The sequence below is a fragment of the Vanacampus margaritifer genome, chromosome 1 (genome assembly GCF_051991255.1).
Source record: "Vanacampus margaritifer isolate UIUO_Vmar chromosome 1, RoL_Vmar_1.0, whole genome shotgun sequence".
Lineage (NCBI taxonomy): Eukaryota > Metazoa > Chordata > Actinopteri > Syngnathiformes > Syngnathidae > Vanacampus > Vanacampus margaritifer.
In genome coordinates this window covers 21904136-21921129 of record NC_135432.1, presented here as the reverse complement: position 1 = coordinate 21921129, position 16994 = coordinate 21904136, and the positions used below count along the sequence as shown (strand labels likewise).

Here is a 16994-nt window from a genome sequence, read left to right as displayed (position 1 = left end):
ACACCTCACATTTTGGTAAATACTTTATTATATCTTCCCAAGGGGCAACCTGAAGGCTTTGCTATAATGTCAAGTAGTCAGTGTCCAATTTATATAACAGTGTAAAATTACTGTCTACTCATAATAATACAACACACAGCCTTAAGCAACAAAAGTGAGAACACTCTTAGGTGAAAATGTCAAAATTGAGCCAAATTTGTCATTTTCCCTCCCTGGTGTCATTTGACTTGGTGGTATCACTCTCACATTATTCTGATCACCGGGAGCTCAAAATTGGATTAAGAAAAGCACGCTTAGGACATGGATTACACGAACCATTTTTTGTGGTCTGATGAGACCAAGATGAACATATTTGGTTCAACTGGTGTCAGGTGAGGAGACAAGACTGCGTTGGGTACAGTCATGCGTAGTGGTAGGAGTGTCATCTTTTTTTTTTTAGTTTGAGGGTTTGTTTGTTTTTGTTTTTTGTTTAGATTTTTGTATTTTTGTTGGTTTAAATGTTTTTGCCATTTATTTTAGATTCTATTATTAAGGTTTTTTTCCCCCAATACATTTTCATATCCTCACAACGCTACATGGGTCCTTAACTTGTATTCACATTTCTCATGCTCCTTCATTCAATAAAGTTGTTTTTGTACATTTGCTGCTCTACTCTGTGATGTACTTAACGGAATCTGTGTGACATGCTCAAATGGAAGGAAGTGGATCGTGTGTGTGCGTGTGTGTTTGTGCTAGACCTGTTGGGAGAAGCGCTGTTGGGTTTGAATTTGGTAGTGATCTCCCGTCACGACATGGGATGTGCTGGCGGCGCTAGCGGGCCGTGGCAACGTCTCCACTTCCTGGATGGCCTCCATGGTAACGCTCTGCGGAAACACCTGGAAGAGCGACGTCACGTACATGATGACGCTCTTCTTGTCGGGGTGAGGCACTGCCACGTCTGAACAATGACAAGTGAGAGCAGAGTTTTATTATTTTACATTTCTTAAACTCTGTGCATCTTGTTGGCATAGACCATTGTTTTTATTAATACTAGTTTGGCACAAGCACTCATTTTCCAAGAAATTTTAAAAGAAAAAAATGACAAAACTGAATATGTAGAGTCGTTGTATGATAAATGTAAAACGTGTGTGATTGGTTTCCCATTAAAAAAAAAAAATCCCTGCTTCAAAAACTGGCACTTATAGTAATGCAAAATGAATGCAGTGACTATCTTTCATTCAACATAGCAAATGAAGCGACTATGTGTAATTATTATGCAAGGAGTGCTACTAACCCCCATTTGATCCTTTTAAAATTGTATTTGTTATATGAAAGCTTTTCAGTTGTTTACTACAGTATATTCATTGCCTTATTGTGAGCCCTTTAGAAGTCTAATGTTTTTCTGAGGATTTTTTTTTTTTACAGTTTTAATGCAAATCATCAAACCAAAGTGGACTCACTGGTGTAATGATAAACTTTGAAGCATGCCCCTCTTTTTTTTTTTTGCTTCTCCCATTTCTGTTCTTTCATCTTCCACTTCGACTGTTGGCTAGAATGTTGAAATGACAGATGTTTGTGCCCTTAGTTGGCCAATTCTCTTGGAGATGAAGAGAAACAATCAAGCAGTGGTTGGAAGCCAATTTTAAACCATGTATATTTATTATATTTGGTAAGGAAATAATTTAGCATATTTTTGTGTGCAAAAACTAGACGTTTGTTATTTTTAGTGCAGATCTGGGTGACTAATAAATAACTGAAATACATACTCACTAAAAAATGCTGGGTTGTTTTCTTAACCAGGTAGCAGGAGATTTTAAACAGGTTGGGTTAATTTTGCCCAAGGTTGGGTTATCGCTTTTGATCCAGCAGATTGGGTTGAAGATTAGATTTGGGTATGCTGAAGAGCTGAAGCTAGTGGCCATTTTTGTGCACTGGAGTTTAAGTAAATTTAATGTAACATTTTTAATATTGGTTGTGGTTGGATGGCTCAGTGGCTAACGCTGCTAATTAGGGTTCAAATGCCTGTCAGAGCGAATGGTAACCTCCAGTCGGGTCTCCAGACCCTTTTACACAGCCACTGCGTCAGGATGGGCATCTTGTGTAAAAAGCTCATGCAAGTGATTTACTGCGACTTCTCACCAGGGAAAGTTGCTTCTTCTTCTTAGAAAACATTGGCAAGAAAATGAGTATTATTTTTAACCACAGCTCTACTTCTAACCTGGTAACCGATTTTTTTAATAACTTTAACCCATCAGCATGGTTAGATCAAAATCTTGACCCAACGTGCAGGGTGAACATCTCAACCCAATGCAGTGAGTATAAATAACCCAGCATTTGGTGCGATCCCTTTTGGACCCAGCAGCTATTTCAACCCAAATTGAATTAGTTTTCACCTATTAGTTTTAAGTGTGTACATGTGTAAAACATGGGCAGAAACTCAAGTTAAACTCATTATAGAAGAAAACCAGCACTAAATCCCTGTAGCTTTATTCGAGGAAATATTGCCAGTGCATGTGTGTGCGTGTGTGTGCTCCTGTCAGTTACCTTCTGGGTCCAGCAGCCTATCGATGCCCAGATGTTGTTCTGCCTTACTAAAAGCATGTTCCAGTCTGTCAATCGCTGACGCCTTGGCCTCCACAGAGCTCCAATCAAACAGTTCTGGTCTTGAGTTGGAGGGGGGAGACAATGCATAGGGGGCATTTTATTTCATAATCTGCTCCATTTTTATTAGGAATTCTACAGTATAGCATATATGTTACAGAAATGAATAAGACGATAGAAAGAAACAGAAATACACAATCCTGGGTCCACCCATAATATGTGCTCATTTTAAAAGCAGTGCGTTTAAGATAAAGGCAGAGAAAGGGACCTGTAGCAGACCCACTCAGATGTTCTGCAGTACCTGTGGCTGTGGATAAGGGCATTGAACGCCAGCCCATCATTCCAGCTACTGGAGAAATTGACCACATTGACCTGAGAACACAGACAATAGACAAGAAGGGAAAACCCACATCTTTGGTGAGCAGGCACTCCAGACACACAACTAATTGTACACACATTCTTATAATGTAACAGAGTACAATTTCCAAGTCACCCTATTTGAGTAGATTTTTCATTATTTATATTTCTGGCAACTTTCACTTTTATTCCACTACATTTCCTAATTAAAATGCAATCTTTAAATCTGATGAAATCAAAAGAACGTATTCGCTAACGTAATGCCTGGACCGCAGAGCACAAAGTGGAAGAATAAATAAAGTTAAGGATACCGGTTGGTATAGCTAACAAAAATGAGACACAAAATCTTTTCATGAAATTAAATTAAATAAAATAACATTTGATACTACAAAACATAAAATATCAGATACTTTAAAACTTTTACCCACGTCATTTTCTCCAATATTCAATATTCTGGTGACTGTTAAAATATATGATCCTCTTAAGGTACTTGTACTCTTCTCCAAGCTTCTACTATAAATAGACAACAAATTTTTGTTAGAAAACTAGATTGCCGTAACAAATACAAAATCATGAACAATAATGAGCACTTTAGTCGAATTCAAACCCTCAGAAACCAAATGTAAGCAATATTGCCATAACTGCACTATTGAATGATACTGACCTGCGGGTACTGGCTTGTGTTCTGTCGAACCCAGCTCAGCAGAATTTTCTCACTGTTGGTCTGCTGTAGGCCAGCCATCACCTCCTTCATCACATCCTTTACCTGAAAATGCACAAGCACGATTAAAAGGGTTTTTGTGCACAGCGCACCCACATAGACAATCCCCGGGGCAATTAACTTGGGACAGGTAATAAACTGTTTTCCAAAATTCAACGATAACTAGAAATGCATGGCCCATTGAAAGCCTGTGATAATTCTGAACAAAACTACATTTTAAATGAATTTTTGAATTTCACATTTGTATTTCTAAAGCGTACACTACATCGACAAAAATAGCAGCTTTTCAAAAAAAAAAAAAGTACTCCTTTATACACTGAAAATATATTTAATATTGAAGACAAGCGAGGAGAGCATGTTGGCGCAGCCCTCGACAACCATTCCAGTTTCTCATACGGCCCCTTGGAAAAATTAATTGCCCACCCTTGGAATGATCTCTCAACTAATCTTGACTCTGGAGCCGGATTAGATGGCGGGGGAGGATGCCAGACAGACCTGGCAGGAGCAAAGTGAAGCTGCGGTGCGAACGTCTGGCACACTTTCCCATCGAGTCTTCAACTACACACCTACAGTAGAGTTTTGTATCCTTCCTGAGGGGGGCCGGGGATTTGGAGTATTAGTTCCCTCCATTGCTGAGGCCGCTGATTGTAGTGCCTCGTAAAACCCCGTTACTTAGAGTCATGGATCTTCCTTATAGTGGAAAAATGTTGAGTTTTAAATCAAATGATCATATGTTTCTACGAATGATGTCAAAACATGTTAGCATCAAGCACTTGTCGCTAAAAAGTATTTTTATAGCTCAACTGAACAAAAATAGGCACCCTTTGGCCTACAGGGGACAATATAAGACACATACTACACAGTAATGTACTGGAGTCTCAGCTCCTCTCTCAGCTTCTCGAATACAGTACTATTTGCCGTTCTTCGCAGAAGATAAAGAATATATGTCTGAGTTTTGGTATTCTATTCAGACGTCCATTGCTTAAAGAGTAACACAACCCCCACGTAGATGCTAATTGTCTGCCTGTTTTTAATTAATTTATTTATGACTTCTTATTGACATTGGCAAATATAGAGTATGTTTACAATTTTATTGTGTAAAAAAAATGAAGGAAAAAATAACAGCGCAAATAATCTTTGCATGCATGTATCTCCTGTATGTGTGTGTGGTTGGTTGTTGCAAGTGACAGATTTGGGTCACTTGTTCAGGGCCTAGGAGGAGGTGTTGTATTTTTCACTGGCCAGAAGTACATTACTTTTATATCTTTCCCTGGGCAAGTGTGTATGCGAATTTACACGCACGCTGAAAGCGTGTAAAATAATAAATAAATAAAAAATACTACACAATTCTATGCCATATACACCACGACCACCTTCCCTCATTCCTGCAGACCTACAACCAACTAAATCTATTAATAGAGTATGCAGTCAAGGGTTTCCCCTCACACACTCAAACACAATTGGATGCACACACAGTTTGTTAGCCAGTCTCCACTGAACGTTGTCTAAGAAGGTGAAAATGGGAGGGGGTGCTCATTTTCGCGTAGGTCACTGTATGCATTTCCACTTTAATTGGAGGGGTGCTTTGACAAAGACCGCTACGGTGTATGCGCTGTCTAACTCTGGCACACGCACACTGAACAGACGGAAACCGAAGTTGTAGACAGTCAAGTGCATGCCAAAGCAACAGGTGGCGCTGTAACTCCTAAATCAATAATCCTAGTGTTAGTACCACATCCAACTGACTTGGGCTGACGGACTGGGTTCACCCTGGACTGGTCACCAGTCAAATGCTGGGCTCTATAGACAAACAACACTCACATTCACACCTCAAAAACTTGGAAATAAGCACTCAGCGTGAAACGGCACATGACGTGTTGGCCACCACACCAACAGCAACGCACAACAATAAAACACATAGCCTATAAGCCAGGTACAATATTTTACATAAATATTGTGTTCCTTGACAAAAAGCTTGTGATCAATTTCATGAGAAGGTAGCAGCTTTCCAGATAACACAAGACGTGAATGGACTGCTAGCTAGCTTTTGTGCTAACGTCAGTCCCTGAGCTAATGTTTGTTAGCTACAGTTATGTTGTGAACATACAGTGATTTTTGGCTGGTGAGTGTCTAAAACATGAAGGGATATGTTGTATTTAAAAGGAGTTGCTGTCCTCACAAAAAAACTAACTCAGTACTATAAATACGGCATATTTTTGGCCATTGCTCAAGAGAAAGATCAAAAAGTTTAAGTAAGGCTGGATGCTAGTCACGTGGTTAATAAGCTACCATATTTTTGTTTTGCTTGTTTGATAATATACTAAAAAATAGACTAAAACCTTTTTCCAGTTTTCGTTGACTTCAACTGGACTGAAACCATCACATAAAGAAATGACTAAAATGTGACTATAAGTATTTTCATTGAAAAGGCTATGACTAAAGCTAAAATGGCTTCCAAAACACTGCTGCTGCAATACTGGAAGGCTTATCAAAGGTGGACAACCAAGGTTAATACACTGAATATAACTTATCATTTGAACAGAAGCAGGAGATAAATTCTCAAGCGCACACACCTGCCAGTGGAGAATGATGCTCCAGATGAGGCCAAGAATGAGTTTGTGATTGCCATCAACGATGTCCGTCGCGCCGATGTTCACCAACTCAACCTACGGAAAGGTGAAACAATGACTTGAATTGCAAAGCAGATTTAATCAAACAATCAAAAATGTTCTAACTATCAGTAAAATGTAATGTTTCACTCCACAATTATATTTATTTGAACAACCCTGCATACAAAATAAAGGAGTCACTTAACTAGAGAGGGGCGGAGGTACAAGAATTTGGATACAGTACTTACATTGTTCTTCTGCAAGATCTGCAGAGCTCGGTTGACATTGTTGAGCGAGTGGACGCGGGAGGTGCCCTTTTCCAACCTCACCTACAAAATCCACACACGCACGTACACACAGGATTTTAGCCACCCATACAATTGACACAGACTGACATTCTCCGCATCTTGTCGAGATGATTGTACAGTGTGAAATCATACCAGTTCATTTCCAACTAGACCCTGCAACAGCTCCAACAAGCGTCGTCCATCGCACAGGTCTGAGAAGAGATCCTCCACAGGTGGTCTCCCTGTCTGCAACACACATGGAATCAGGGAATTTAAGGAACATTAACAAAACAATTACATTTTTTTTCTGATTATTATTATTATTATTTTTTTACTTTGTGCACATGCCTGGGAAAAATAATTACAATGAAAGTTTCTATGCTCTCTATCTTGTTCAGGGCCGCGGCGAGCTGGAGCCAATGCTAGCTGACAATGGACTACAGGCAGACTACACCATGAACAATAGGGGTGGGAATCTTTTAATGTCTCACGATTCGATTACGATTTTTGGGCCTGCGATTCGATTCAGAATCGGTTTTCGATTAAGAATGATTTTTTATTCAAAATGATTTGATTGACAATGATTTTTTCTTCAATCTATAGATGTGCAAGGAATAGTAATTATCTACTCCAGTCTGACTCGCCAATGCTAATAAGCGCGCTACTCGCGCCATTTTTATCACTCAAAAGAACGGCTCCACACTGCAAAAAAACAACTTTTATTGGAATAACTTGATTGTGACTTTTTCCTTCTACTCGCTCATGTGGCTACAACTTAACAGTGTATTAGACCGTGTGGATCCACACTGCCCTGAAGTGGCCAAATCAGGTACAACATGAACAGCGCTCCAAATAAAGGCACACACAAACAAAGGCAAGACAGTATAAAATAATTAAAATAAAATAGATTTTGTGACATTTAAAATCGATTCTGAATCGTACTAAATGAGAATCGCGATTCTTATGAGAATCCATTTTTTTGGCACACCCCTAATGAACAACTTATTGCACCTTTTTTTACAGAGATCGGATAGAAATATTCACACTCACACTGAGTGGGAATTGAACCCACTCTGCCTGCATTGAAGTCAAGCAAGTGAACCATCAGTGACTTCGTGCAGGGATCAATAAAGTGAGATGAAGAAATGAAAAGCGCAGGTGTTGTTGCCATGGTGACCCCATACACGGTGGCCAACAAGGGAAAACAAATATGGCTAAACTTGTCAAAAAGGACAATTGAATGAGGAGTTGTATTATGTCTGACAGTGAACAGGAAAATGACTACTTTCATGGACGGGTCCAAATGATGGACCGATGTTTATAAACAAGTGCTTGCCAACTCTGATTTCACAAGAACAGGGGTGCATCTCATGCCTCCTCGATGCTTCTGACAATGAAGTCATTCTCATGCCACCATTATCCACCGCTGACTACCTGACTTGCAAGGCACCCACCGCATTTGAACCCAAGACTTGAAATAACTTTTTTTATTTTCTTTGCATAGCAGTTTTACTAATCAATGATTTCATTTGAGGAGCAACTTCCTAATTCTGAGGAGCTATTTTTTTGCATATTATTTCCTGAAGCGGGGGTTTTATTAAACAATAAAAATATGACAATGCAACAAATGTACAGTATAATTGTTTAGTTTTTTTTGTTTGTTTTTACATAATCAACAGTTATTATTTCTTAAATTAACAATGTGGATAACAGCAAAAATATATTTTCTTGTCTGCAAAATTTTTTGGGTGGTGCAAGTTCAAACATGTAAATTTCAGTTTAAATGAAGCAGTTCTGAATGGGTTGGTCTTTTGGCAAAGCTAAACTTAAATAAAAAAAAGTCACAATTTATTTATTTACCTAACCTATTTAACAATTTGGTCAATTTCATATTTTTTCAGAAATTGTATGTGTGTGTTATTTTTCCAAATTACTGACCTATTGACCTTAAGTGTTGAAGATGGCTTGCGCTCTTTGACAATGCAACGTAAATGGCTGAACAAACAAGTTTTAGAGGTACGAGGAATCAGCCTGATGCCAGCGATATTTTTGGACTGTGGGAGGAAAACATAGTACCTGGAGAATACCCACACAGGGCAGAGATTCAAGCCTACCTTTTTTACTACTGTGCTGCCGGAGTCAAAATTAATTGGCCTTGCTCAGTGACTTTCATCTCCACTTTTTATGTGCATGGAGACTAAACAAACAAATGGACAAAATGCAGGCTGATCCAACTGTTCATTTTCTCAAGACGACTGCACCACATGCCTGCCAGCATCCTCTATGAACATCTGAGTATCAGAGCAGACGTTTCCTGTGGGAATCTCCCACATCTCTCCTGGTGAGCTGATCTGCTGGCATCTCCTCCACACGCTCGACTGTGAGCGAGCACAATGTCACACATTCTGACCACGGCAAGGGGATGCGCCACTCTAGACGTGCTGCACTATCGAATATTTTTAGAATGGCAGGGGTACCGATCAGCCAATCAATTATTGAAAATGAATCCGATAAAAATTGATTTTGCAAACAACGTGCATGTGAGGTGCAGGCGTTACTTTTGTCGACTTTAAAGGAGTGGTCTGGCCTGGTGAGTGACATGGGTGTCAGTAAATGAAAACGTAATAAAGCCACTTTCAAGGCCATTACAACACGGTCCAACATGTCATGGTAGATTGTAGTAAATTAGCTAACATCGATTCATGACCTTGCGTTGGCATGTCATAGACATGCTGCTGTGGTACACATTTCACATGATAGTCCTTTTCGACTGAGAATAGAAATGACCCCAAACTTTTGACATTCTCATTTGTCTACCAACTCCTCAGTTGCCGCCATCACGCCAACCCATTTCTGCATGGACTGGTGAGTGCGCTAACATTAGCTTGTGCGGAAAAGTAATTCCTGCAAAGCTTCCAGGCAGAGATTTTACTTCAACCTTTTTTTTTTTGTAATCTAATCATTCAAGTTATTTGATTAAATAATGCAGCCAAAGGAACTTTGGGGAGCTACAGAGACAGCAAAATCTTAGCACTAATGGCAAGTGTACTGGAAACATGCGAACCAATTCACACTGATAGGAATTAGAAATCAGTCAGGAAAAAAAAGAGGGAAAGGAGGTCGTTCCTTTATAGGGATTCTCTTGGTAGTTGAATCTCTTGCCACTCTATTATTTGTAAATCAGTAAATTAAATCTATACACAATTGATATTAAAGTTTAAGCTTGATTGTGCTTCGTAACTAACTGGACAGGTTTGTATCCTGGAAGTGCGTGTCATGATCCTGCTCTCAGTCTGTTTTTTTCTCCTTTCTTTCAGTAGAGTGAGTGGGCGGTCCCTTCTCCGCTGCACCTGTGCCGCATCACTAATCAATGGACTTTAAAAGAGACTGCTGAGACTTCACATCTGGTGGGATTATTCCTTGCTCAGCCTCAAATTGTATTCTATACCTTCTTGTTCCACAGCCACGAATTATTGTCAAGTCCTGTTCTGAATTGGTCGCGTGTAAGTTTTCCCTACGTCGCTTTTGGTTGGACTGGAATTGTGTTGTACTTCTTTTGCGTTTGTTTCCTGCGTTTCGTAGCCAGCGTTTTCAGGTCCATTTTGTAGGGATGGCAGAAATGGAACATTGAAACGGTCACATCATTTGAAACACATTCACAAAAAGAATCGATCTTTTGGAACGTTTGAAACATCTTCCCACAGCGACATCTGGTGGCCAAGTGTAAAATATTACAATCAAACATTAGGTTAGTGTTGCCCGCTCCCCAGTAAGGAAACAAACTATTGTCTGTCTGGCATCACCTAATTTACACAACTGGCAATCGGGCTATAATTGTAATGGGCGCCATAAGAGAGAGAAATCATATCATAGGAAAGAAAAACTGAATAACCCCCACCCCGTCAATATAAGTATAGAAGTACAAATGAGCTTTTTGTTGCTGATACTTGGTTTGTTTAAAATTTTGCCTCTCAACATGACTTAAATGCTTTGATGAAACCCCCAGTGCTATCACATCTAATCAAAAACTACATTTCAAAGGCTTTTTTTGCGACAGGGCATCAAGTTTTGGCAGAAAGTATTAGAGAGGAAAAAGAATGACCTGCAAAAACATGACACCCGTAGCGGGAATTGAACCTGGGTTACCTGGATAACGGACCTTTTTCGTTACCACTAAACCAACCGCGGCGTTCAAGAGGATGTTGAAATTTTATCATGTAGGGCGATGAATCAGCAGAGCAATTTTACATACGAAGTATACTTAGGTTGGATTTATTTCAGATTTGAGACATTTTAATAGTGCAACGGTCAGATTTTTATTTTATTTTAGAAAAGGCACCTGCTGAAACAATGTGACGTTTGGAAGTGTAATGGAACGCGAAAGGCAACTGTCACGTGACATCCTGATTCTGAGGAACAAGTTCCGCCTGGGTTCCAGTGCGTACCAAAACACAGTGTACTTCTCTTTATCCTGGTCTGCGTTTTTGGGATCCACCCCTTATTCTTGACGACTTAGATTGATTAGAAACAACTATTTATATTTTGCATTTCATTCTTTAGTATTTAATTGTTGAAGGCATTAAGTGGTAATCTGTCTTACCTTAGAAAGCTGTGAGTTGACCCATTTTGTGAAAGTCTTCTTCTGCACATCTTCTCTTTCATCTAACAGTGAGAAGAGCACAATAACGCACAGAATCAGCGGGCATCGCAACAAGGCATTTAGAAAAAGATACAAGGATATCGGTGCACACACACACACACACACAAAGTTGTGCTCAGCATGACAGGCTTCTCCAATCTTGCTGAGGGTTAATTGCATTCTCATCTCATCAATCATCACGCTGCTAATGATCATTTTGCCTGTCAGTGTCATCAGCGCAGGATTCATCAAACCGTGGTCCTCGTATGAATATGTTCTTCTATCGAGATTGCAGTCATTGAAAGATCTGGATAAACTGAAGATGTATTTCTGGATGCCGGTCAAGAAACCATTCTCACTCGCATTCAAACCATCACTGAGTGGCCATTTCCTCATAACAGTAGCCTTTAAATGATACCAGAAAACATTTTAATACCAAACAATTAGCAAGTACAGAGGAGCAAGAAACACACCAATCTGAATTTTAGTCAACCAACTTAGAACTCTTGCTTCTTTGCAGCAACTGGAATCAAATCTAACTCTTCATATGAAAAAAAAAAAAAGACTATTAAGTCTCCTTTTTATTGACATGCATAATTCTGTTCTTGAAGATCACTGCAAACTCTAGTAAAAACAAATTGCGAAATTATCTTCAAATCATGAAGAAAACAAATCTCATCACCTCATTTTTAGAATGTTTACATGAGTCTTTAAGACCTATCGCAAGATCTTGAGTCTTGCAAACTTGAAAAACCCCAGGGTTCTGTTTCAGACATCTTCCGGCCAGTCTATGGTATTCCATGATCCAATTAAAATAACATATTGTTTTGTTCTCATCTTTGATCAGGATTGTTCTATAAATAAACTACCCCGCCCCCAAAAAAAACTGCGGAAAATTTTTAACCAATCAGATTTGGATTTTAATGAAACATGGTGTACTTGATAATGATTTCACAACACTAATCTCAATTTTTAGGTCAATCGGAGCAGGTGTGGCCCTCCGAATTTTACCGTAATTTCCGGACTATAACCGCTACTTTTTTCACTTTTCCACCAGGTCATGAGGGGCCGCACTATAAAGGAAGCGCAAGAACGCCGGGCAGAGCAAAACAAACCAGTGAGCCCAATTACGGTAGGAGAAACAGAACAATTACCGGTAATGGCTGACTTATCTGCTATAGTAGGCTGAGTATTTTTTTTACAGTAATGTAAGCCCTTAAGCCCTAATGCACCTTTACTGCCGTGTTACAGGCAAGCACTTTTAAAAACGGATTTCATTTAGTCATTTGACGTTATTGCCTCATCAAGCGCAATAAGTTTTGTTCAGTTGTTATACTTTACTACTACTGCGACTGCAGGGTGTGCGCTGTATTGTTTGTGCACCTCGCAAATGCTGTTCGGATGTTAATAAATGGGACGCTTTGCTGAAAATCCCCTCTGTGGTAGTGGGAACCCTTATATACTGGTGATGTAACATTAAAACACCTGCGGCTTATACATGTAACAATCTCGGAGTATTCCCCAAATTTAGCTAGTGCGTCTTATATTTAGGTGTACCTATAAATCCGGAAATTACGGTAATAATAATAATCCTTCAAAATCTTATATCTCAGGAACTACTGTCTCTTTAAAACGATTATAGATTTGAAATCCTTCCTGAGATATAAACAGGTGCTGTATGATTCAAGGACAGTACATTTTAAAATGATTCTATCGATCTATCTGTAGAGATATGCAGATATCATTGAGTGATTTCAGAATACAGTGGCTGGATGTCTCACGTCTAAAGCAGTCAGTCTCACACGGCCTGTCAGCACCCTAATGGAGCTCAGCAAAGTGTAAGCAGAAGTCCCGTGAGGGCAAACAAGAGATCCGCCTCTTTGGTCCGCGTGGCACCACTGCAACTGTCGCGTTTGTCACGGATTGGGCATCAGTTGCCTGGCAACGGTCACGGCCGTAAGCCACGGATGAAATCATGAGACTAAAATCCAATCAGATGGGATTTTTACAGAGAGATGTGCTAGAGGTGGAAGGGATGGGAGGGAATAGAGACGGAAAGGTGAAGTGGAAACAGGGGAATCTATGTGGAGCAGACATATTAAAGCAACAATATCAATGCGTTTAAATAAACTTGTTGTTTTTTTTTGGGGGGGAGGGGTTATTGAGACTTTACAGTGGCAGTGGGTAGCCTTCATTGGTAGGCTATGTAGTATAATTTGGAGAAATAATTACTCACAAAAAGACACACATAAAAACACATTTATAAATAAAATGTATTTTTACTGTCTTTTGTTGTTATTTTAGAAGCAAAAGTATAAAGTGTAAACACACTTGGTACACAGTTGCAGTTCAACAGGTGAGAGTTTAGTTTTATATGAAAACATTGAATGAAGGTGCTGAGCATTCAATTTCGGAGGAATTTAGATTTGGCTTTGCTTTTTTTTTTTTTTAAACACGTTTGTTAGCTTCTGAGGTTTTTTGGGGGGTGTTTTATGGAACAAATGTTTTCTGTTTGTTGATAAAAAAAAAATTGGGGGGGGGGTGGCGATCCTGAAAAAACAAACATATTAAGAAAAAAATATTTAGAAAACAGAAAAAAATCCCAAACAAATAAGTAATATATAAATGCAAAAAAAATACCCAAAACTGAAAGCCATTATTAAGAAAAAGTAGACAGAAAAATATTACTTTGTAAAACTAAATAAAACAGTTGCCCAAAAAACAAATCCCAAAAACAAATTACTAAGAAAAAAAAAAAAGAAGTTTTTTTTCTTCTCCAAATGAATGCAAAACACGTCCGTAGTTTTACATCCCAGTTGTCTGGATTTGGGTCAAGACAAAATTTACAATGTATAAAATGAAAATAATAACAAAAATATACGTAAAAATAACATAATACTAGTTGAGCAGCCTGCATACCTTAATTTTTTTGTTGGTATTACCAGTTAGGGTTGTAAAGATTAGTTGATTAATTTACTATGGACCATTTGTTTTTTGGCAGAATGATATGAGATTATTGAATATAGGGACTAAACATTGATCGATACAGAAAGATGCTTTTTCTTCTTCTTTTTTTAAATATCTATCATTTAAATACCTGGATATCAGAGAGTACAGGTTCCCTCAAAAAACAATCGTCTAGGAGAATTGGGGAAGAAATATTCATGGATATGAACACATACAATGAATAATAAATAAATGTTGATTAAAAAGACCAGTCAATATAGTGTAGTAAACATTGTTTGTCTACTTATGTTGCTTCACCTTTTGTGCTCAAGCATCCAATGCTTAAACTTAACACTGTGAGTACATCATGGAATGTACATGTTTAAGAGAACACATGTAACATATAGGCACACAAGAAAACGCATGACAACCATAGCATTACATGCACATCCACACAAAGCTATTTAAGCCGCTTTCCCCACTTCCACCTGTTCCAGATTAACCATCACACACCTGCAGGGGTTAAGCTCACTGTTGAAACAGTGGACACAAACCAATGCAAGCACACAATTACAGGAATACATTTCATGAGACAACTTGTATTGTTATCCCAACATATATTCAATACCATTTTAGGCGGTAGTACACACCTTTGTTCTGGTTCATTCCACCAAAAAGGTAAAAGAAAAACTGTCAGGGAACAACTGGCTTGGCAAACACTATGGAATCGTAAAATGTGCTTTACGCTTCACTTCTATTTCAAATGATAGCTAACTGTATTGCTACACTCCCATCCATAAAGTATTTTGAAGGGCCCTATTCCTTTATCTTGGCTATAGACTACAAAGATTTTTGGTCGGACATCAAAAGATGCATATGGGATGAGAGAATGAAAATATCAGCTATTATTGTCAGGTAGTTGTATCTGGATCAGACACACAACTTGCAAGAGAAGGCACATTTTGCTTGAACTCATCCATTTTTCATGTGAACAAAAGTATTGGCACACGTGACTGACAGGTCACGCATAGTGCGAGCCGCAAAGAAGGCCACACCAGAACATGCAAATAAAAGCAGGATAGAAAAAAAGGCCAAAAGATGCCCAAAAGAACAGACAAGAGCCTCAAAAATTCTGGAATAAAGTTTTATGAACTGATGAGGCGCAGACTTTACCAAAGTGATGGAAAGTCTGAAGCGTTGAGAAAGAAAGGATCTGCTAATGATCTAACACAAGATTATTGGTGAAACTCAGTGGAGTGTCCTGGCCTGGGCTTGCATTGCTTTTTCTGGGACAGGCTCACTAATCTTCATTGATGAACCACATGATTGTAGTAGCAGAATGAACCTAAAGCTCTTTTCACACTGTCCTTAGCAGTGTGCCATCACCGAACCCTCTCATCCTGTATGTGCTGCGAGGTTACAATGACTGAAAACCTCAAGTTGAAAAATGTTCAACTCGGGTGTCGAAATAAGATCAGGCAGCACATCCAATAAAAGAGGGATTGGCGGAGTGATTTCAGAGTGCTAAAAGGAAGGTCAACCAACGAGAAAAACATTCATGCTACTTCCTGTTAGGACGCAAAGTAACCACTTCTAAATATGGGCAAGCGCACACCGGTGCGCCATCATCCATACACCGTGCCCAGTGGTGAGCACCAAGAAAGCTAAGTGCAGTATGAAAAGGCCTTTAGAAATCCACAGAAGCCTTTATGAAGTCAAAAATAAAATGTTAATATCCCCCCAAAATTTTCATTAATGATATGCATGCGTTTCGGCAATGAAAGCATGACCAAAAACCACATTTGGTATGAGTCAATGTCGGGTATGCCGTCAATCATGGAAACAGTGGAGTTGTTTTTTTATAAAATGCAGCTCTATTTTTCTTTATTGTAACAGATTGATGACATGACAATTTATGTCAATGGGAAAGACAAAATGAGTAGATAAAGCATAAATCAATACAAGTTACGAGATTGGTCACAGAACAAATTAAACTTAGAAGTCCATTGTAGGTGGTGTGTCGGTGACTTATTATTTTCCTAGTTTCTAAGCTTCCAAACATTTTAAGCCAGAGCTTGGAACAGGATTCAGACATCCGGTTCAATGTTCTTGGTCTTTTTTCTTGTAAATTGAGTTTAAAACCACATTCTCCAGATGTGGCTAATAGAAATTAGTTTGAAGTTGGATGAAAGTGTTTACATCTTAAAGGTCTATTTCCAGCCATATATCGTCTGCCTCCCCTAATGCAATATCCTCCTAACACTTTCTCTCCGCAGTTTACGTCTTCATAAAATCAGACTTTCCTTTAATTACCTCCTGGGGAAACAAGCAGGTTTTCCTCTTCCTGCGCTTTATCAGGCAAGAAGCCTAGAAAGAGGTTCTTTCTTGTTTCCTGACAGTTAAGAGAAAAAAAATACATTTATACAACTCGAAGCGGTTCGGAAAGTGGATGGCTGGATGAAAAAGGTTGCCTATGAGAGAACGTGACCTGTCAAAGCAGCAATATGTTGTAATTGGATGGTAATGTAATGGCTGTAAATGAATATACAGTATACAGTTAATAGTCTAATTATAGAGTCACCATCTCGGTCAGCATATTGAAATAAAAGACAAAGTGCCCATGTAAGCATGCACTCTACAAAATATTTTACACCATGATGACCACAGGACAAGAAGCCATGCATTAAGCTTGCTCATCATTACCAGCACCAGTGTCGGAATTCGATTCATACCAAGATAGCTTTGTCCAGCTAAAAGGTTGGTCTTGCTGCAGCTGTAATGGATGTTCAAGCTCTATAGTCAGATCAACTTTGCACGTCAAATTTCCCCTACTATCAAATCTGTTAATTATCCAG

The 16994-nt window shown here is 38.9% G+C and overlaps 1 protein-coding gene across 11 annotated transcripts in view; it reads right to left on the bottom strand.

Moving 5' to 3' along the window:
* The window catches only part of dmd (dystrophin), a 146113-nt gene that overhangs the window by 97335 nt on the left and 31784 nt on the right, over positions 1–16994 (bottom strand). For 10 of the 11 annotated variants that reach the window (XM_077583341.1, XM_077583371.1, XM_077583351.1 and 7 more), the window contains exons 2-9: positions 11155–11216; positions 6708–6800; positions 6516–6596; positions 6232–6324; positions 3602–3703; positions 2882–2952; positions 2524–2642; positions 738–937 (exon numbers count right to left, since the gene is read on the bottom strand). In XM_077583341.1, coding sequence (XP_077439467.1) covers positions 738–937; positions 2524–2642; positions 2882–2952; positions 3602–3703; positions 6232–6324; positions 6516–6596; positions 6708–6800; positions 11155–11216 — 821 coding nt within the window. Of the gene's footprint in view, positions 1–737; positions 938–2523; positions 2643–2881; positions 2953–3601; positions 3704–6231; positions 6325–6515; positions 6597–6707; positions 6801–11154; positions 11217–16994 lie in introns of those variants that run through there. The other variant, XM_077583389.1, reaches the window with a different exon arrangement.